This window comes from Drosophila grimshawi, unplaced genomic scaffold, assembly GCF_018153295.1.
Source record: "Drosophila grimshawi isolate 15287-2541.00 unplaced genomic scaffold, ASM1815329v1 contig_311, whole genome shotgun sequence".
NCBI lineage: Eukaryota > Metazoa > Arthropoda > Insecta > Diptera > Drosophilidae > Drosophila > Drosophila grimshawi.
Window position 1 is genome coordinate 11,511,714 of NW_025063098.1, and position 21,382 is coordinate 11,533,095.

General features: G+C 39.1%; 2 protein-coding genes across 2 annotated transcripts; one reads left to right on the forward strand and one right to left on the reverse strand.

The window, feature by feature from the left end:
• The first annotated feature begins 4,117 nt into the window (after window positions 1-4,117).
• On the forward strand, window positions 4,118-5,178 carry LOC6564282 (casein kinase I). The gene has a single exon (XM_001989580.3). It carries the CDS (start codon window positions 4,127-4,129, stop codon window positions 5,165-5,167), a length of 1,041 nt encoding a protein of 346 aa, XP_001989616.2. The 5' UTR covers window positions 4,118-4,126; the 3' UTR covers window positions 5,168-5,178.
• A 14,715-nt stretch (window positions 5,179-19,893) lies between these two features.
• LOC6564281 lies at window positions 19,894-21,058 on the reverse strand. The gene is made up of 3 exons (XM_001989579.3): window positions 20,497-21,058; window positions 20,345-20,440; window positions 19,894-20,280 (listed from the first exon to the last, which is right to left on the reverse strand). Exons 1-3 carry the CDS (start codon window positions 21,019-21,021, stop codon window positions 20,005-20,007), a joined length of 897 nt encoding a protein of 298 aa, XP_001989615.2. The 5' UTR covers window positions 21,022-21,058; the 3' UTR covers window positions 19,894-20,004.
• Window positions 21,059-21,382: the final 324 nt, after the last annotated feature.

The window sequence follows — 21,382 nt, forward strand, 5'->3', positions numbered from 1 at the left end:
CAAAGAACGTCAACAGCAAGTTTGTACAGAAAATTTGCATACTCCGCGGAAGGGTATCGCCAGCAATAAATATGCATGAGCAGCAGACGCAAGACGTAAGTCGCAAGTTGCGGCGTACTTAGCGGCCAACATGACAGGAGAAGGGCTCTTAACGTTGGTAGCATAAGCCGAAATAGTCGAGCAGCGGTGAACTGCCAGTCGACCCAAACTGACTGGCTGACAGGCGGATGGGCCGACGGGCAGACAGACTGACGAGCAGACTAACGGGCAGACAGACGTTTGCCATCCATTCTAGCGCTGGCAACTATTTTTATTGCACATTAAATTTAATGAGCTGTCGAGCACCAGCAAATGGCGGATGGTGCATATACTATTGCAAGTGAGTGCAAGGTGGCTGCAAGCGGCTGGCGGTAGGGAGTGAGGTGAAAAGCGCTTAGCTGTAATTAAGCTTAAATGTTGCAACAATTGTCGCTAAGCGGCCGAAGCCGAAGCCAAACCAGTTCGCGATGTTGCACGAGCTGTGTTTAACTTCAACTTGAGAGAGTGGGGGTCGCTGGTCAATTGTTTTGCACATCGCTCATACGCCCCATGGTTGCAGGCGCAGGCAGGCAGCTAACTTAACTCGTTTCAACACTAGCACCAGCACCAATGCATATAGAATTTGGTGCACTCCTGGTCGCAGTTGCCATGGTTGCTGTGGCAGACCTGCACACACATATGCAACCTAATTTTAATGCTGCTATTTGTGCGCAAAGGCTCATGCCGGCTCATTAGGTATGAATAGCAATTGGAAAGTATTTTATGGGTTGAGCTTCAGCCCGGCAGCCCACTCAAAAATTCCTATTTTGGAGTTTGCAACAAGTTTCGAACTACAGCCAAAGTGTACATTCATTATGCATTCGCAATTTCCATTGTTTTCACAGTTAATTAGATGCGCTGTGTATACTTCGAAGGAAACAAAAGAAGTTACTGCGCATTCCTCATAATCCAAATAGTATGTACGCATATCTTTAATGCACCCATTCATAAATGATTAACATTAATTAATTCGAGTTTGCTACTCAACCAAAATATTCAATATTGGCTAAATTGAAAACTGTGAAGATGTTTTTATTAAATGAGTGAACCACGAGCTTCCATGTTTAGTATTTAAATATTCATTTTATTGTGAACTAAAATTGACCTTAATAAAAAATGTTTTAAAAAAATAAATAAATATACAACTTTGCATTCGCGAGAAAATTTCAGAGGCTGACGTTTCTCATATTTTTTTGCAGGTGGACAGATAGAGATAGAGTTTTCATAGTCGATGACTAGCGACAATATGAATTACTTTTAAACTATATATTATCTGATAATATATTTTAATGAAGAAATTTTGCACGAAATGCTATTGAATCTTTAGTAGCAACTGTCAAAACAGCCACATGGCTCTGTAAACATTCATTTGTTTTCAATGTCAATAATAAGAGGCTGCTTCTTGCTCGCAATCTGACCCGTGATTAAGCAAGTTATTTATATGTTTTCGATTTCCGTGCCATACGGTGGATGCCATCAACCAGACAACATATTTCCGGTTACGGCATGTCATTATATTTATCGGACATTAATTTTGTTTTTGTATTTTCCCTGTAATATAAATGTGGAAATGTAAATATATGCCAGACATACACCTTAAGTGAGATATACACGTATTTATTATTTAATCAAGATTCATATGATCCCTGTCATTAAATGTTATTGCCCTTGCCTAAATATACATACATATATAATAATATGCCATTTCTTTGTTAAACACAATATTTAGCTGATTACAGAGAAAGCCGCGGTAGTGTAAACCTAAACATTCGCACTTAATATTTATTTCATTTTCCATCGAACCGTATGCATCCACTTTATTGCTATAAATGGTTGATTTAATTCGATTTCAATTTCAGTTTTCATCCAACAGCAAAAACTCATTTGATTATTTTACGTTATTTTATTTGCAATTCCGTAAGTGCAATATAAACAAAAGTCGCTTGTGCAACTAAAGGCAGGACAACATTCAACGCAAATTAAATTCCTTGCAATATTTGCCAAAGATAGGGAAACAAGCAAAACAACAGAAGTCAAATAAAGAGACAAAAATGTGAATTTTGAACCATGGCATAGTTTTCAAATTAAAGTTAGACCCTGCCAGTGTCGGAGTGCGGAGTCGGGTAAACAGTAGGTGACCTCTGGGCAATGGCTACGTCATTAAGGCAAGGATACGCATAGTTTGCCAAACTGATGCGACGACCCATGAGGCCAGCCAAGAAGCCAGTGGACAAACAATGGCCAGAGGGGGCAAGCACGAAGTCCGGTTAGGAGTAAGCTACCAACATCTTATGAGCGCTACAACAAAATTGAAACTTTTGATTGAACACAAACTGCAATCTCGCAACGAGCAATGAGTCCTTCTTGCCTTCGGTTTACCTTCCCATCGAAATCCGGCAGCGTTTTGCTCTGTATCGCGCCGGCAGCAAACTTAGTTTCCGAAATTAAAATAATACAATAAGGACTAAGTGTATGTATAACAGTGCAGTCAAGCGAATGCACACAACTTGGTCCAAGGTCCAAGGCCTTATGTGCGACATTTTGTCAGATGGAGAACATGAGTACATGCTACATTTGCCCATGTATTCTTTAACAAGTTATGTGTTGTAGCAACCAAAGTTGATAACACATAACATGGACTCAATTGAACAAAAAAATGTACTCAGTTACTCGGAACATTGAATATCAAAACACCAATTAGGCAACAATTTGTCAAAAAACAATGAACAACAATATTTTTAATACCAATGACAACCAGCTCCCTAAACAGTCGAGTCAGCTTCTTTTCTTGGACACTGAAGCAAAACGGACTGCCTTAATTAATTAACTACCACAAAATATGCTGACTCGTGCAACTAATTTAATACACATGCTGGCTAAAGGTATGTCCAAGCACTGGGTACAAAAATTTGCTGTTATCAGCATAAAAACACATCGAAAATAATCTAAGCAAACAAAGAATGCCTTAGCGAATGTGTCTGCGTGAGAGACTAGGTGATTCTATGTCCTGTAGTAGGTCTAGTCTCATATTTGTATTGTTTTGTGGTGTTTGCAACATATTAAGGAAGACGTCTATGACGCCATAATCCATATATATTCTTGACAGCTTGACTAGCAGTATTCCCAGAGGTAACTCCAACCCTGCCCATGGACGGTACAGACTCCAAAATTAACTTGACCTACACAACACTATATAAAGACCTTCATGCATACACATGGTGTTGTAGCGTTGTAAGTTTCAAACGGCAATTCAATTTTTAATTTAAATCGAGACTCTTGCAAACGAAAATCGAACGAATATGATTATTATTATTCCCGTGACGCTCAATCCCTATCCTACCCTATTAGAGCTCTAATATAAGTATTCGGTGTGGGGGGGTTTGGTGCAAAAAAAGTGATCTAGACTTAGCAAAAATCCGGACGCCGAAATTTTATGGAATGACAATGGTGTAAATTTAAATATTTAAATGAATAATAAATATATGAATAGATTAATATACGAATAAGAATGACAAATAGATATATACATGGTGTCAATTGCAGACAAATTTTGACCAAGCTAAATAAATTGCGGCGTGGCCTGCTGTCGGCTGCTGTGTGGAAAAACACAACATTTATTTAAACGAACACACTTGGTGATCTCGCTGACCCGCCACACTTTTCGTTATTTCAGCGATTCTTTTTTGAGGGTTGTATGCGATATTTGTCTATCGATATGTATGCAAATGCAACAATATATTCAGTATTAAGTATTTATTGCAGTCGAATCGATTGCTTATCGCTGGCTGTCAACAGTAGAAAAGCATTTCTGCCGGAGTCAAATAATATATAAAATATTAGTAATAAAATAAAAATATTTCAATATTTTGTTATACGAGAAGTGCAAAAAGACAATCACGCGACAGTTGCACGTGCAACAAGAGAGTCATTCGCTGTAGAAATCGCAGATTTGCAACGCATTTTTAAACAGATAAATTTTTTTAATTTTTTTTTGTCCTAGGTTTTGCAGCTAACCTACAAGCAAAAAAGCCCAAAGCCCATTGAAACCATGGACGCAACAAACACTATGAATTCGCCTAAGAACGCTCGCAATAAGAAAATTATAGGTGCCAAATATCAATTGATACGCATGATTGCGGGCGGCTCGTTCGGTGACGTCTATCTGGGCAAAAACATCGAGAGTGGAGTTAAGGTTGCCATTAAAATAGAGAAAATCAGTGAGCACAATTCCCAGCTGCTGAACGAGGCGAAAATGTATCGCATCATCAGTGCCGGCATCGGTTTTCCGCGCATTCATCATCGCAGCACGGAGAAACGTTATAATATGCTGGTCATGGATCTGCTGGGGCCCTCTCTGGAGGATATGTTCGATTACTGCAAACGTCAATTTACCTACAAAACGGTGCTAATGCTAGCCGATCAGATGATCGCCCGGTTACATTACATACATATGAAGGGCATAACTCATGGGGATATCAAACCGAATAACTTCCTTATGGGCATTGGCCAGAACATCAAGAAGCTATTTCTGGTCGACTTTGGCCTGGCCAAAAAGTTTCGAGATTCACCCTCGGGCAAACACATCTGCTACGCCGAGGACAAGGCGTTGACGGGTACGGCGCGATATGCCTCGATCGCGGCCCATCAGGGCATCGAGCGGTCCAGGCGGGACGATATGGAATCTCTGGGGTATACGTTGATATACTTTAATCGGGGCTCCCTGCCCTGGCAGGGCTTGCAGACCGAAAGAAACCAGCAGAAAGCCGAGCAAATCTGTGAGAAAAAAATTTCCACGCCCATTGAGGTGTTATGCGAGGGCTCACCGGCCGAGTTCTCCATTTACTTGAACTATTGTCGTAGTTTGCGTTTCGAGGAGCAACCCAATTACACCTACCTACGTGAATTGTTCCAGAAACTGCTCAGAACGTTAAATCATCAATATGATTACGTATACGACTGGACATTGCTGCAACAGATGCCTAAGCTGGAGACCGCTCCGCTGCTGGATCACTTGAAGACTTGCACTAATCAAGACAGCGGGGAAGAGAAAGAGAAATCCAAACCCCTCAACACTGAGCAAACTAATTGAAGTAACAGCGATTCTATACAAATATTCTAATATTAATATATATAAATAATAAATAAATTAATCTACATAAATCAATATCAATATATTTAAGTATAATAGTATAATGAAGTATAGCATTTTCCCATTTCTAAAAAGTTCACAACATCACAAGTTCATACAATAGCAGTACAAAAAAGAGAAAGTGTCAGAAACTTTAATTTATTTTGCTGATATTCTAATAAGTTAGGAAGGTGAAAAAGTAATCCAATCAATTGCCATCATTTTAGCCAAGTGTTTGCTAAAACTTTGGCAGCTGCCACACAAAACAACAAAAAATATATACATATCATCATCTAAAAAATAAAAATAAAAGATGCCAAAAGAAAAGAAGAAAAACTCAACATTGCTCAATTTAAACGTCGGCCAAAGTATGAAGCGATAATAAGTATAATAAAGACTGCCAAAAGTTTCAAAATGTCGGGCTCAAGCAGAAAAAAATAAACAAAAAAACAACAAGGAATGAAAAAACAAAGCAAATGTCTAACGGGATATTCATGTTGATGAAAAATGTTTTCCATGCGCGCCGCCATTCACAGTGAATTGATAATAGAGCAGGAGTCCCCTTCGTAGGTTGTGTCTGTGAATGTGTGTGTGTGTTTGTGTGTGTGTGTGTGTGTGTGTGTGTCATGGTGTGTGCTGATGGGTTCAGGGGCAAACAAATGACTTGGCTAAAAACCAAATAGGCCTTTGCCAAAGAAAGCGACAACTGCAACAACAATGTCGGCCAACACATATCAGCTGAGAGTAAAGAAAACAAAAAAAAAAAAGGAAAAGTAACAGCAAAAGAAAGTAGGACTTTGAGCGGCAGCTAAAAGTATCTCATAGCTAGAGCGAACAGCACTACACTCAAAATAAAGTTCACTCAACCGCACCCACATTGGAACCGTTGCGTCGCCTCGCTCTCACAGCAGCCGAAGCTCAACTGGCGCTCAGCTGCAGCCAATGTTAACTCTATTGCTAGAAATGTGTCACAAGACGACCTTGAATCCGACTCACTGAGAGTCGTATTACAGCGCACCCAATTCATGCTGGCTGTTGCTTTGCTTGCTCTGAGGTGAGCTCAAATTGAGCACATGTTAAGCGTTAACATTGCTCCGCGTGGGTATATGTAAGTTATGGGAAATATGTTCTGTCATGATTAACATAGGTAGATCTTGGAGTCTCTATGTGAATTTTAGATGACGTTCACAGTCAATCAATATGTAAAATCGTTTGGTATACAAATTTTCTTTTATCAGAATTTTCATCCCACACAAATCAAAGTAATTTTTTATTATGCATAGATATATACATAAATTTCATTTCATCTAATTACCAGTTATAAGTCATCTGATGTTGAGCATTTCGCTCATTTCCGGCCACAACATTTTAAACGGAAATACTTACCTTCCCGCATCTTGGGCCACAACTCAAACGACATCCATTCATTTCGATGGCTCACACAATTTGGGCGACATTTGGTGACACCTTGTTAACATGCTTTTTGACGCTTCACGGCTGTCTTTTGCCAGTTGTTGCTGTGTTGCCACAGGCATAATTCCCTATTAAACTTGATTGAGCGCAAAACTTCATTACTCCCTTGTTGGTTTACACGACTCGTTATTTGCTGCTTTGCTTTTGGCTTAGTTTATTTTTTTTTTATTTTTTTTTTTTTGCGTGTGTGCTCAGGAAATTTAATTTTGTGCCCCGTGAACGACAAAAACTTTCACAAAATACAGAAGCGATGTGTAAGATGGGGGAGAGACAAGTGCTTACAATTCATTTGGATCTTGTTAAAATGGTTAAATAACCTTTTGCATCGCTTAGTTGCATCTGCAGCTGTCGCACGCCCGCTTCAAGGGATTATGTTAATCACAATTCTGCACTTTAACAAGTTGCTAATGCACAAAACTCTGCAAAAAGTCACAAGGCCAGCAAAGTCCTCGTAGCTGCTACTTTCGAAACAACTTTTGCAAAAGTCGCTCTTGAACAAAAAAAAAAAAAAACGACAGAAAAAAGAGAAATAAAATGAGAAAACGGCGAAAACCACGGCACTATAAAAAATGACTTCCTTCCCACTGCCCCCTGCTCTGTTCCAACGCAATCTGTTGTCCAGACTTCTGCCCGTTTCATAAGAGATGTGTAGCATAACTTTGGGCGCGAGCGTAACAAGTTGTCTTCTATAAGCGCACAGCATTTTTCATTAGCCAGCGAGCATCAGCTGGCCAGCAAATTAGGCTAATGCAGCATACGAAAAGCAGCTGCAACTGGTGCTTAATGGGTGACCCAGATGGCGAGAAGTGGACGAATGGAATGGTTTCATTCCGTATCAGTTTGGCTGTCAAATATTGCTTATTGCCGCGTAAACGAAAATACCTCGAAGCCAATTTGGCAACCAAAGTCATCAACTGCGCACACGCATGCCTCAATAAATTCAATTTACACGAATTTGTAAAGGCATCGCCTGCTGACGAGCAAAGGACCGTGGGCGTGGGTGGATCAGGGACAGCTTCAAGGGGGGTGACTTGCCATATAAAACAGACAAAAACTTATGCTAAGAGAAGTTTTGCAGGTGTGAACGGCAAGATAAACAGGCAGCAGGACCAGGGGTGACATGGGAAGTGGTTGGGTATCAAGTATGGGCGACAGGTGGTGCAGGCTGGCGCTTTTATTGGCATCGACATGCATTAGCGGCACCACAAAAGCGAGCTGAGTAAAAGTCAAATATAACCGCACTAACCGACAACCCGGCCACGCCCGACGCATGTACAACAAGGCCAATTACAGCAACAACACCGGTAACCAGCAAAAATGGTAACAGCAACAAGCTAAATTGCAAAAGAAAACTTTTTTGTACATTGCGACCGCTGAACGGTGAAGGCTGGGGGAGGGGGGAGGGGTTGCGGGGCAACACGCTGCTGATGATTGCTCAGGCCCATCATCAGCATGTGTGTGAGTATGTGTAAGTGTGTGTGTATGTTTGGTTTCTCGTGTACGTGCAAAGGTGTAAATTAAATTTCAACGCCAACACAACCATAGCATGCCAATGTGGCTGGCCTTCAAGCACTAAGCACATCTCAACAACTCCACAATCCTGACGGAGCCCAATTCCTATCCAGATCCTGTTTCTGTTACTTGCCAGTTGCCCCAACTAATGTTACCTTGCAGCAATCGGTTGCAGCAGCCTCTGCCGAGTAGTTACCCTTTTACTTTTAAACTCATTTTCTGTTACATTTTCCACTTAAACTCATTTTTATGACAGCCTTTCAGAAGCACTATTTCAATTCTACATTCAAATAAAATGGCAAGACCTGGCTTCTCTCATCTTAAATCTAGTACAGTAATTTAGTCTTACTTTTGACTACGTTGCAGATACAGGTCAAGTATTGCAAAGCAAGAATATCGATTTTCTATAATATAAACAGGAGACATTTACCACTTTGACAAAAATGGATTTGTCAAGAGTTACGACCCTAGCTAATACAAAACTCCTCAGCTTTTGTTAATGTTCTTTTGTGCAACGTAAAACTATATTCGATCTAACCTATTTACAGTTTCTCATTGTTGTTTTGCATATTTAAATATTCATAGTCTGCATAAATAGCTGATAGCTTATTTCAGTAGAAACTAGAGAGCATTTTGATAGTCTATTGTCAATCTACTAGCGTCAATCTATCCTGATTAAAATATTGTCTAGAACTAGCTGCCAGTTTGGCTTTGTGCGGCTTGTGGCAGCTTAGTAGCACAAAGTAGCTGAAGCGCAAAGTGCCGAAGCTGGCCATGGCAACACAACTAATAATGGAATTTAAATGATGTACCGCCACCTCCAAAAAGGATGCGCTCACGTAACAAAAGCTAACTCTGCCAGAGAGTGAACGGAAGTGCTCCACAGCGCATCGGGTAAACGATGGTCACCGATAACACCGTAAAACAAAAATGTACTTGAAAACCAATAGAGAGAAAGAGCTGCTCTCTTTGAAAGCATACTATGAAGAGGGAGTGCGCCACGAAGGAGTTGTGCTGTTGACAATAACTCCTGCACACGAGTTGCGGGTCAGCTCATTGCAACGCCATTGACATGCTGATAGCGCCGGCATCAAAATAGCCTCTCAGCACTTTCATACGTATCGTTTTTTCATTGAGCCGAACTGGCTCAGATGCCGCTGCTGATTAACAACGAGAACCTGGTGCCCCATTATCGATGGCCCGTAAATGGTCCCAACTGAAAACTTATGTTGGTCGCACCGACTGCCGGCCGTTGATGAATGGACCCACTGCGTAGATGCACTGGCACTGCACCGTTTACCCGAAGCGCCTCAAATATGTTGTAATTGAAATGCAGCTGGGCGCATCGAACAAGTATCCAAATGAACAAAGCGAGCCCAACACAATTCAGGAGCTGCACCTCGTTAATGGGGGGTGGCAATGGCATACACAGACAGACATTTCGTACTTTAATTAAGTTGCAGTAACTTCGAATTTGGTCTTAACAATGCTGGCACCGTACATAATATAAAAAATATTTATAAAAAAAAGCACAATCAAAGAGGAAAAATCTTAAGACAAGTAACTGTTTTATTGTTGTGTTTTTAAAGCCTAGAGAAAATAGGCAATATATAAACTTTCTAATCTTTCTGACCAAAATTGCTTAAGCCCCACCTTGTTGCTTTCGGTTCTTTAAAATGCTTAAGGTCAGAACTATTTGAAGCGCTGATTCAGTCTTGATTCAAGTTGAAAAGTATTTACTTCACTTATGTTCATTTAATCTATTAATCCATTAAACACTTGTAACTTCGATCTGTAGAAATCGTAATTGAAATAAAAAGAAACTGTCTTCGATTATAATAATTTTTATCTGTGCTCGAGTATTTCGTTCTGTGCACTCTGAAACCGTGGAAACTTGAGGCTTTGTGCCGCATAAGTCGCATTAATTGGTGGCAATTTCTGGTAGCCACACCTGAGCCAGGTTGCCAGGCGAGCAACCGTGACATTGTGCATTGTCCAGTGCTGCTCACTGGCCGTATATCTGCAACTAGCCAGATTTGTAGCACTGACCAGTACATACATAGTTGTCATGAATTGCTCGCATATATTCGCTGAAGTGCATAAAATATAAGCAGTTGAAGTTGGTAGAGTGTGTGCATACACACACACACACAGCAGCAACGCATATGCATCTTGTGTGCACCATAAAAAATGGACACTTAAATTGCTTAGGAAGCGTGCCAGGCAGTGTCTTAATTTTCCGCAGGATGTGCGCAATGTCAAAAGCAACATTTGATAAATGGTCCACGGGCGTGGTGCGACCAGCAAAGCTTGCAAAATTTCTCATGTATGCGGGATACGTAAGTGTGATGATGTGTGTGTGTGTGTAGGTTGCAAAGGGCAGCTTCGAGAGAGATAGTACACGAGTGTATGTGTGGTGTGTGTGTGTGCATCTGCATATGTTACACTTGAATATTTATGTGATTTTTATAAAGAATGCAAAAAATATTTGTCGGTCGGGGCAATTCCTTTTTGGGCGGCTGCTGCTGCTCTTTTGGGCAACACTTGAATTTCATTTAAATTTCAGACAAAAGTTTTATGTACATATCACATGTATAATATTAGCTCTTCAAACAAATTATTCTGCCAGCAATTCAAGATATGCTTTTATAAAATAAAACAAATCTCATCTTTAAGAAAAGCAAAAGTCTCAACATGACCAAATTTGTAATTAGACACGAAAACCTACTTTTACTCGGTGTTAGGCATAAATTCCGGCCTGTTGTCTGCCTATGAAAAACCAAATAAATCATTAAATTACATTCTTTGTTAATTGGCTGCAAAACTTTAGCTTTAATTGATATTTATGTCGTCTAACGGGAAACTTAACCCGCATCCAAAAACGCTGAGAAATGGAGTAGGGAATAATGTTTTCTTTCGTAACACATTTAAAGCAGCATTCTAATGATGGTGAAAAAAGTATATATATCGAGTTGTAATTAGGATTATGTCATTTTGTATATAGAAATTTATGTGAATAAAGAAAATACATACACATATTTTTAATGGTTGCTCGAAAGGGAATGCAATGGTTATTTAGTGCGCATTGCGTAAATAAACTCACCAACCCCTCAGGAAAAATGTACTTGACCAATTTCCAATATTGAAATTATATTATAATGCGTACAAAGCTTAATTGCAGCTCAATGAAAATACGCTGCTAATGCGATTAGCCGTTAAGTCGGGGCAGGCTGTCAATACGGAGATACACATTTCAATTAATTACGCATTTGTGGCTAAATTCGAATTATAATTTAAAAATATGCACGAGTTTAAAATGACCCAAGCAGATTGAGTTTATTTTGGTTAAATTGTATATTTTTGCGCGAGCGGCAATCAATATTAATTGTCTACTAATGTTTCTTTCTGCTTTTTGGATCATAATTCTGAAAGTTGTTCTGGCCACACACACACTTTTGGCGTGTCTTATGGCATTTGGCTAAGAAAGTTTTCTCCAAAAAAGTTGGTTGCGCTTACAACTTAATGTTTGGAGCAGACACGCCCCATTTCTTGCTGCTCAAATGACAATTGGGCTAATTGTATTAGTTGGTGGAACGTGCCTTTGGGCCATCCACGAGACAACTGCCCCATCCCCAAAGGCATAATGCTATAAGTTACAGTTTTGCAAAAAGTTTGAGATTTTTTTTAGAAGTAAAAATTTTTGCTAAATAAATAAAGCTCTTTCCGAGATATTTATCTTAATTTTTGGCTGTCAAACGGAACAACAGAAACAAAGAGTTAAGTTACTAAGTAATTAACAGAAAAGAAAAAAAAAAGAGAGCAAAGTAAAATGGGTCGCAAACCAAAAAGCCTTTTTCCTGATACACCCTGGATCCTTTTTCAAGCATATAAATAAATAATACGATTTTATCACAACGCTCTGCCAAAAGCTGCCGAGAGACCAAAGCGGATGCAATGGCGAACGCGACTCCAAATGGTTTTGAGTGGGCACCTGAACCAAAGTCAACAAAAACCCAGAACAAAATACAAAAAAATGGCCCGAAAACCTGCGAGTTGCCCATTGGACACATAAAACGGAAGGACAATGCAAATACAATAATAAATAAAAATAAAAATAAAAATGCTGTCGCCCAAACGGGGCAAGTAACACTTCGCTTCAATCACTTACAAATAACCAAAATGAATTGACTGAAATATGAAAGTCCTGGCCGTGGGACCGCATTTCAATCAAATAATAAATCAGTCCCTCATTTACATTCAAAATAAACACAATATTCACAAAATATCTCATTCAAACACATCAAATATTTACAGTTTCAGATAAAATGCTGAAGCTGGATACATAATACTGAAAATTTAAGAAAATATTTATGTTAAAGACAAGCGTATTTTTTAAAGTCTAAGGTTTGAAAATACTAAATGAAGTCTGACAAGCGCGATTCACATGTTAATTACAACTTGTCGTTCACTGTGAATGATAAACATTCAATATTTTGTAATAAGTATACGTCAATGATCCCATCAAGCAGGAAATAAAAAGGATGCCAATTCGTCGCAGACGTCCACGTCATCAAAAAGCAACCGGACCCAAAATACCCACTTGAGTGGCGACATATTTCAAATACACCCAAGCACACACATAATAAATGTAATAGAATAACGAGTGCCGAGAGGAGTGAACTGGGTAATACCCCTTACCCAAGCTGGCAGCACTCTAATATTGTTGTCCAAATTACGTTAAAGGAACCTAATAATATGTTGACAAAAAGGTCTTATGGATCAAAAAATATACATTTAATATGCTCAAAGAAGTATTATACCCTTCTTTAACATTTTTAATGGGTATGCAGCGCATAAAAAAGGTTTCCCAGGAGCCAGGCCAACGAGCTGTTTGACTAACTCCGAAATTTATCTGCCAGAGAAATCTCTTGCGAAGGCTGTAAAAAAGCGTAAAACAATAAATAAAACTGAAGCATATAAATATGCCAATAGGTGCCATTAAAGCTGGTTTTTGGCTGCTCGAGAATATTTAAAATGTTTAAGTTGCCCATGTGAAGATTTTTCACTTCTGCCAGATTTTCGTTTATGTATTTATGCGCATACCTAATGAAATACCATTAATGGAAACACATCAGCCTGCTGTTGCTGGTTAACATGCTATAATTCTTGCTGCAGCTGTTCTTGTTCTTGTTGTTGTTGTTGTTGTTGTTGTTCAATGTGTCGGGCTCTTAAGTAACAAATAATTAACAGCTCTTGTGTCAACAAGATGGGCGAGAGTGCGGAAGAGTCGGAAAGGTGGCGGCGTGAAGCCTTGAGGACTTGTAGACTTGAGGACGACTGCGAGCCGTGAGGCTATAATCCGTTTAATGTAATTTGCAATTTATATTAAGCTATTGAAATTATATTCAGCGCCAGCAGCATGAAAAAAATATATGCTGTGCAACTTCCGTTTCGCCCTCACAACGCAAATAATTTGCTGGCAAGACGCCCCTGGCATCATGCATCCCCACATATTATATATTATATAGACTATTGACTGGAGAGTTGAATGTGTATGTGTATACATATTGAACATGATTCATTCATTGCGAATCGCAGTGCATGCAAATTTTGGGCAACAACAACAGCGAGCAGCAACGAAGGCCCAGTCAGCTATGCTCCACTTTGCATAATACACTTATGATGAATATGAACACGCTAACATAGTCATAAGTATCGTATAATAAAATAGCTGCCATCGCATCCTGTTGCACATGTACCCCATAGACTCATATTTTGAGTAGTTGCCAGGCTTCCCTCATATGTCACTGGTAATCGAATTTATTTTGCAAGTCACGTCATTCGCTTTTTATGTGCATTACCTTGCCACTGCCACCCCACCACCGACCAAGCACCACAAGACACCAGTCTGATATATGCGAAAATTATTGAACATTATTTCTCAGTAAATTAGCTTATTAAATAATGCTCAAATCTGTCGAGCGAAAATGCCTCGAAATTGTTACCTTTCTTGATTTTGATGTAGATTGGGCTATAATTCATTTGTTTAATTGGCTCTATCGATTACAAATGTTGTTTACTAGGCCAAGGTCTACAATAAATAGAAAATTGTTTCCATAGCATTGGCTTAACCAAAATAGTAATAAAACATGCCTTTGATTTTTTATTTTTAACCTACTTACCTAATTGAATGAGTGAGGAACATGAAAGATTATACTATATATGGGTTACACTGAATGTATCTTCTGCCTGTTGGCTGACGTAAAATAAGTGTAAAAAAGGGATGACAATCATAAAAACTCTTCGCATGCAGTTACCTATTGTATTTTGACAGGGCCTGGCACACTTGTAAAAAAGAGCAAAGTAAAAAACAGACCGCTTGCAGCAGAAATAAAGAGTAAAATTTTTAATAAATATTTATGTGATGCGTGGCTGTTCTGTTGTTGACACGGACAAAAAAAAATCAGATTACTCTAGTGGAGAGTGCTCGACTAAGAGACATTCTATACCAACGCTAAAATACATTCGAGGTTATTTTCGTTATATAATGAATGCTATTTAAATCATGTCTTTAAGCTGAAAATCAAGCCTTGAGTATATTTTTTGTAGAAGTATACATAAAGTAAAGACATCTTGATATAGGAATGCAATGCAAGAGAACATTTGCACAATTTCATGATTACATTTTCAGGTTAACCAATAGAATTTTATTAAAGGTGATTTTAAAATTGTGTTAAAATGTGAAATTGAATAAAGAAAATGTTTCAATGCTCGCATAGACAGGAGCAACAGCATAATAGTCCTAAGTCGTCTGAGTTATCCTCTCTTCCATTTCGACGCAGCAATGAAGATGAATTTCTTAAGCTTTACAAATTTTTTCGCAGCAGCAGCAAAACATAAATGACCTTATTTTTTCGATGTACACGCAGTAAAAAATTGATTTTCTCACTTTTCACAGAAAAAGTACAAGGCAATGCTCTTGGAAGCCATGGAAATCAAAGAAGGATCTCCCTTGCGTCCTCTTTAGCTTCTCTCAGCAGATGTATTTTCTTTTATTATGTCGACTTGCGATTTAAGCGAGACAAGCTATTTTAAAGCTCACTTGAAGGCATATTTTTCATTGGCTTATAAGCCAAATTCTGAATAAAATAAATATTTCACATAACGGCCTTAGAATTGGTCGTCCTTATAGGCCAAATTCTGAATACAAATAAACTTCCACACAACTAATTATCACATTTTAATTTTTAATTAATGAAGCGATGTGAACAAAATCAATTACTTCCTACACTGATAAAAAAAAAAAACAGTCTTCTAAACAGTACAACGCAGAGTAGGATGCCAATGCCAAAACACTAGGTAGAACTTTCTCTAAAATTATTTCATACTTTGGAATCAGTTCAACAAAAAGCATTTGATTATAAATAAATTGGAACACTGCACATGTAGACGAAGAAGTTGGGGAAAGCTTAACTCGCCTGTTATGATCAAGAATATTTGTATATATATTTCATGGGGTCAAAGATGCTCTTTTCAGCCTTCTTCTGAAGCCAACTTCTTTTAGCCTTTTTAAAGGATGCAGGGTAGTTTTGCCTCTTTGTCACCGTGGGTAACAATGCCAATGAAATTAAGCCATTCACCAGAACGCACACACGCACACAAATTAAGTGAAATGTAAATCAGCAAAAAATATGCTGTATGAATTAAAGTTTTTAAGCCGCTGCATGCATACAAAAACCGGGAAATGAAAATTGTAATGTTATTCGGAAATGTGGTTGACTGTAAAATACCCATAAATGTGTTTAACCAAGAACTTTATACTCATATCTCTATCTGTATAGCCTTTGTTTTAAATCATTCAACCATTCTCTTAACGAGGCAACAATTTTGACATATTGAAAGAAACTGCATTAACTTATGCTATTCAAACCATTATTATGTTCCAAATAAGCTCATAACAACAAATCGAGTGCAATGAGTTCAAATTACATTTACTGTTTTTTTAGTATTCGCAATAAGAGAGTCGTATTGAATATGCAATTGTTGAAAAGGGTTAAAATGTACAATTTATGCATAAGAGTCAATACCTACTATTTGTATGCGGCTTTTCACGGCTTTTATCAATGGCCGCATTCACTCTGACCAGTCTGTCAAGTCCTGATATTTGCCTAGTTTAAGCTCGAATTTACAAAGAACTGAAAATCCCTTGCAGCCAAGGCTTATGTCTGTCCCCAATTTTTTATGGGTCAACAGTGGGTTTTATGGTAGTCATTGGGTTGACTGATAAGCAAAAGGGTCGCAATTAGTCGATATCCTTTCTTCTTGTTAACATTGAGCTGTGCCTAGCAGAGCTCTTTGGTATTGAAGCACGTTCTCAATTCCCTATTAAGTTTCATGGGACAGGCAATGGTCAGCAGTGGTATGTTGTTGGAGCCAGGAGGCAACAAATGGCATAGTTTACTACTGCTAGGCTTTGTTCTGTTCGCCTTTTGTCGTTCCCAAGAACTTTTGTCCATTCGATACGCATAAAAATCAAACTACAATTAGAAACAGACTCCCAGTAGCTCGATAAGGCGACTGAGGGGCGACCACCACTCAGGACTATTAAAGAAAAGTCCCAAGCCACAACACACACACACACACACAATAGAGCTTTATTGCTTATGCAGCAGTATGAATCCTTAGCAAAAGATGGCGAGATGAACAAATTCGTTTGTTTGCTTCTTTGAGGCAACGTATCAAATTATCTATTTATGTTGAAGACTAGCAATGTATTTACAGCTTAACTAACAGCAGGATAAACATTCAGGGGCTCAATCAAAACAGTTGGCGGCAGTCCTTCTCATCCATTTGTTGAACGCCGAGAGCTTGGGAAAATTTATAAAATATATATCGCTTAAGCCAGAGGGCCTATAGTTTGTCGGCTGTCATTGTTGGCCTTTTTGCCTCTAGTGATTTATTTGGCTAAGCTGTCCCAAAGCCAACCAATGCACAAAATCCAGCACACACATAAGAGCGAAGCCTCCTTTTGCTAATCAAGTCGGACATAGATGTATGTGTGTGTGTGTGTGTATCCTGTATACAGATGTGTGCGCCCTGCTGGACACTTCATTTCATTTGCCCTGGAAATGACATGCCGTGTATCATTCATTGAATTGAATGAGGCGCACGAGTGAGCAGTCCAAGACTATGGACGATGTCCTGAATATCCTTTCTGGCTAGGTGATAGGCGCTTAACACATGCGGGTCAGCTGGCACGACCTTACCCCAAAGTGTTGCAAAATAAGAAATATGCACAGTGAGTGTGTGAAAGTAACACATTCACACATACACACACAGACACTCAGACATCTGTTTGCCCATGGGACGCCTTTAATTTTGAGTGTAGATGAGTTAATTAGATGATTTAGCTGCCGCTTTTTTAGCGGCCACAAAGCACATTAATCACTTGCTTAAACGAAGCAACACAATGATCGTCCATTTGCAATGCCTCTAAATAACATGCCATTATTTACATGCATATACACAGGTACACGCACACAAACACACTCACACACACACACACACTCATACACACACATACACACACACACACACATCGTAATCAAGGCGGGACAGGCACAGACATCTCCTAGGCATTGTAAGCTGATTGCGGTATTTATAGCTGGCGCGCCCACTTTCACCTCGCTGCTGTCTCTCATTAAAATTCACATTCAAACATTTTGCAAATACACATGTATTAACAAACCTTTTACGCGAGTGAGTTCTTTAATCACACGGATTTTGTGGCTGCACGCAACAGCGTCTTACCCATGGGAGCGGAAGCCGCACAGCGGTGTGGCAGGGGCAGAAGCTGGAACAGGTGCTTCTCGCTATTACTGCTGTTGTTGTTGTTGTTGGTGAAATGCCAGCGGTGTCACTGCTTAAAAAAGGTGTTTTTTTTTTGTGCAGAGGTACACACACAAAGATGCCGTCGCATAAATCGAGCGGAAACAAATGCATAATGAGAGCCGAGTAGCGACTACTGCTAAGTGGCTGCAGCCCACAGCCCACAGCCTACACTGAAACCAACAAAACATTATGTACAAATTGGAAGTCTTTAAAATTACGGCTTTTGTTTAAGTGAAAAAATCGATTTGTATCTGCTATTGATGTTGATCAGAAATATATATACTTCATGGTGTCGGATGCTTTCTTCTGCCTTTTTCATGCTTTTGCACAAAATCAATATACCCTTTTTACGCATTTTTATTGTCTTCAGGGTATTAATATGTACAAACAAATAAAAAATGTTTTTGTTTGATTGGTCTGTCTTATTTGTCTCAGTGTACCATCTACTGTATACTGCCAAGTGGGCCGCATTCGCATTGACCATGGCCATGAACTTTATTTGCGCATAACCCTGATGCTGCTTCTCCTGATGCCGCTGCTACAACTGCTACTGCTGCAACTGCTGATGTTGCTGAGGCTAGCTGGATTACGTAATGAAGGCAGGGCCAGACAAACGTCTCAAAATGAGTTCACACACTGCCACTGCCACTGCCACTTGAGCACTTGACGTTGCCCATCATCGCCAAGATGAGAATCTGTGCGCAGTGCGAATCATCCCGAATTGTTTCACAGAGCGCCATGGTGTTAGTTGAATGACCGAGGCTGTATGTAAACCGCTTAGACGGTATCAAGTTAAGCAATTTGCCTCATGTAATTTGTAATTTTTGACTGGATTTGGTCAACGCTTTGATTACCGATGCGCAAAGCTGTTGAAACTAGGCGACAAGACTCTGATGGGTGGCGGCAGGTTTGTGGAGGTTGCAAAAGTTTTTTGTTAGCGCCTTTTGTTAGGTGCAACAAAAGTTTCATTTTGGTCGCCTGGTGTAGTTTACTTTACCTAACCGAGTGGTCGTCAACGAAATTCTTAACTTCATTTAGAACTCATTAAAAACTTTTGCATAATTGCATAAATTTGCAAAGTCAATGGAAAACTTTTGCTAAACATCGCTAAGCAAGAAAAACAATTGCGCCAGCTGTGGGAGTGGGAAGCGAATTTAAGACGATGCAAGTAATACAAATATTGTTTTTTTTAGAACGTATTAAAATTTATGTTATTGATTACTTTAATAAGTCAAATTCTCAAAAGATGAATCAAAATCAAGTGTCCAAGCAACTGATAAGGATAAATTTCCTTGAAAGATAAGTCAACATTTTATATGCAAATCGAATTGAGACCTGAGCAGAATATTGGGGAGTATTTTGCGGATTTAAGCTTATAGATTTAATGCCACAAGTGACTAATATAAAACGTTTTGTTTATTTGCATGCATTGAGATAATAGAGAACGAGACAAGATTTGGAATTTCATTTGCATAATTTTTGAAACGCCATCCAATTAGATTAATATTCTCCTTCCACTTCATAGTTGTATTATAAATCTCATATATATGTACATATTTATGCCTGCCTGTTTATACATTGGCATCTGCCAACATCACTCTGTGTACAGCTTTAAAGCTCTGCTAACAGCGCCAGCCTAACAGCGATAAGCTTTTTCTACGAAAAGCTTGAGTGAAACTTATTGCTGCTAAGATGTGTGCATGTATGTATGCACCGGCTTCACACGGGCGCGTTGATTTAGGACAATAACTAAAAATCAATCTGCACAATTTGAAAATATAAATGAATCGTAAAGAGAAAATGCAGTTACAGATGTTTAAAAACAAAACATAAATATTATTTATTATATAAGAAAGCCAAGGCACTAAACAAGTTGTGCATAAATTGAACACAATTAAAACATTTAAATTACATGATTAGCTTTATGTGCGCAATCGACGCTTTTGTTGTGACGCAAGCGGCGTGGAGGTGGAAGTCGGATTTTGATCCGTTTCCGAGTCGGTATCCGCAGCCTTTTTACGGCCAGCTCTGCCCGCCGTCAGCTTTTTAATAGCTACCACCTCTATATTCGGCTTGCCTCTTGGACGCACCAAAGTCCCAATGGACACACGCGGCTTGGCCTTATTTTCCTTCTTTGTCTTCTTGACCTTCTCCAACTCATCTGCAGCGAGATCACCCTTTTTCTTATATTTTTCGGGCTATAATATGAAATTAAAAGTTCCACTTTGGATTCATGGGTCACAATATAAGTCGCATACAAACCTCCTTTGCTTTGAGCTTCGAAGCCTGCTTTTTTGACTTCTCCTTCACACCTTCCGCAACTGCGGTTAATTCCTGCATTTTGTTTTTTTTGGCGGCCTGTAAGAGTTTAGTGATTTGAAAAACGGTGTGATATTTTCAAAATGCATACAAACCTTAGTTGACTTGGGCGCCTTTGACTGCTGTTTCGGGCTTTCAGTCTCTGCTCCCTCTACTTTTTCGGTTGGCTTAGTTTCTTGCTTCTTGGCCAGCTTCTTTTTTAACACTTTTTCCTTCATCTTCTCAATTGAACTGTGTTTCTTTCCCGCCAAAGGCAACTTAAAGGATAACTTCACTTGATTAAGTTCGCCTTTGGCAGCAGCTTTTTTCAGTTGCTTATAGAGAAGCTTGTGGAATCTTCTCTCATCGGTCATCTCATAGCCGGCAGACTTCATGACTTTCATTATTGCCTTAACCGAAGAGCCGGAGCGATTGTCTAGGATTTCAATGGCTTCTTTGGCCCAAGCCACTAATGATTTATTTGCCAAATTCTTCGTGGTAACGATGGCATCAGGTGGCGGTGTGGGAAAGGGATGATCATGATTGTTAACACTCCTCTCGTAGTGCGACAGTTGCGCTAATTCCGTTGCAGACTGCTCGAATTTTTCGTCCATGTGGTTATTGGACATTTCTTCATCCATTGAAAATTGTTTTAAACTTAAACTTTTCACAAGACAAATATGCTACAACACTAAACACAGTCAATCGCACACTAAATGATCAGAAAATCTGCAGATAGACAAAATGCAACGGTAATCGCATTTTGCCAGTTTCACTCAATCCGATTTCAGTTATCCAAGAGATGACACGAAAATCTATCGATAAAATCAAGAGAATAGAAAGAAGAGAGAACAGCCAAATTAATTACTCCGATGTTTACATACATTTGTGGAGAAAATGAAATGTTTTCAACAAACATTTCCTATTGCTTGCAGTTTTGTTTGAAACACATTTCATTTGACGTCTGACTTCGAACAGAATAATCCACATTTTTGTAGTTGA

Bases quoted from the DNA above. Each gene is read 5' to 3' on its own strand.
- LOC6564282 (XM_001989580.3), top strand. From the start codon at position 4,127: ATGGACGCAACAAACACTATGAATTCGCCTAAGAACGCTCGCAATAAG.
- LOC6564281 (XM_001989579.3), bottom strand. From the start codon at position 21,021: ATGGATGAAGAAATGTCCAATAACCACATGGACGAAAAATTCGAGCAG. The intron at 20,441-20,496 runs GTTTGTATGCAT...AAACTCTTACAG, and splicing joins AGGCGCCCAAGTCAACTAAG to GCCGCCAAAAAAAACAAAAT. The intron at 20,281-20,344 runs GTTTGTATGCGA...TTCATATTATAG, and splicing joins CGAAGCTCAAAGCAAAGGAG to CCCGAAAAATATAAGAAAAA.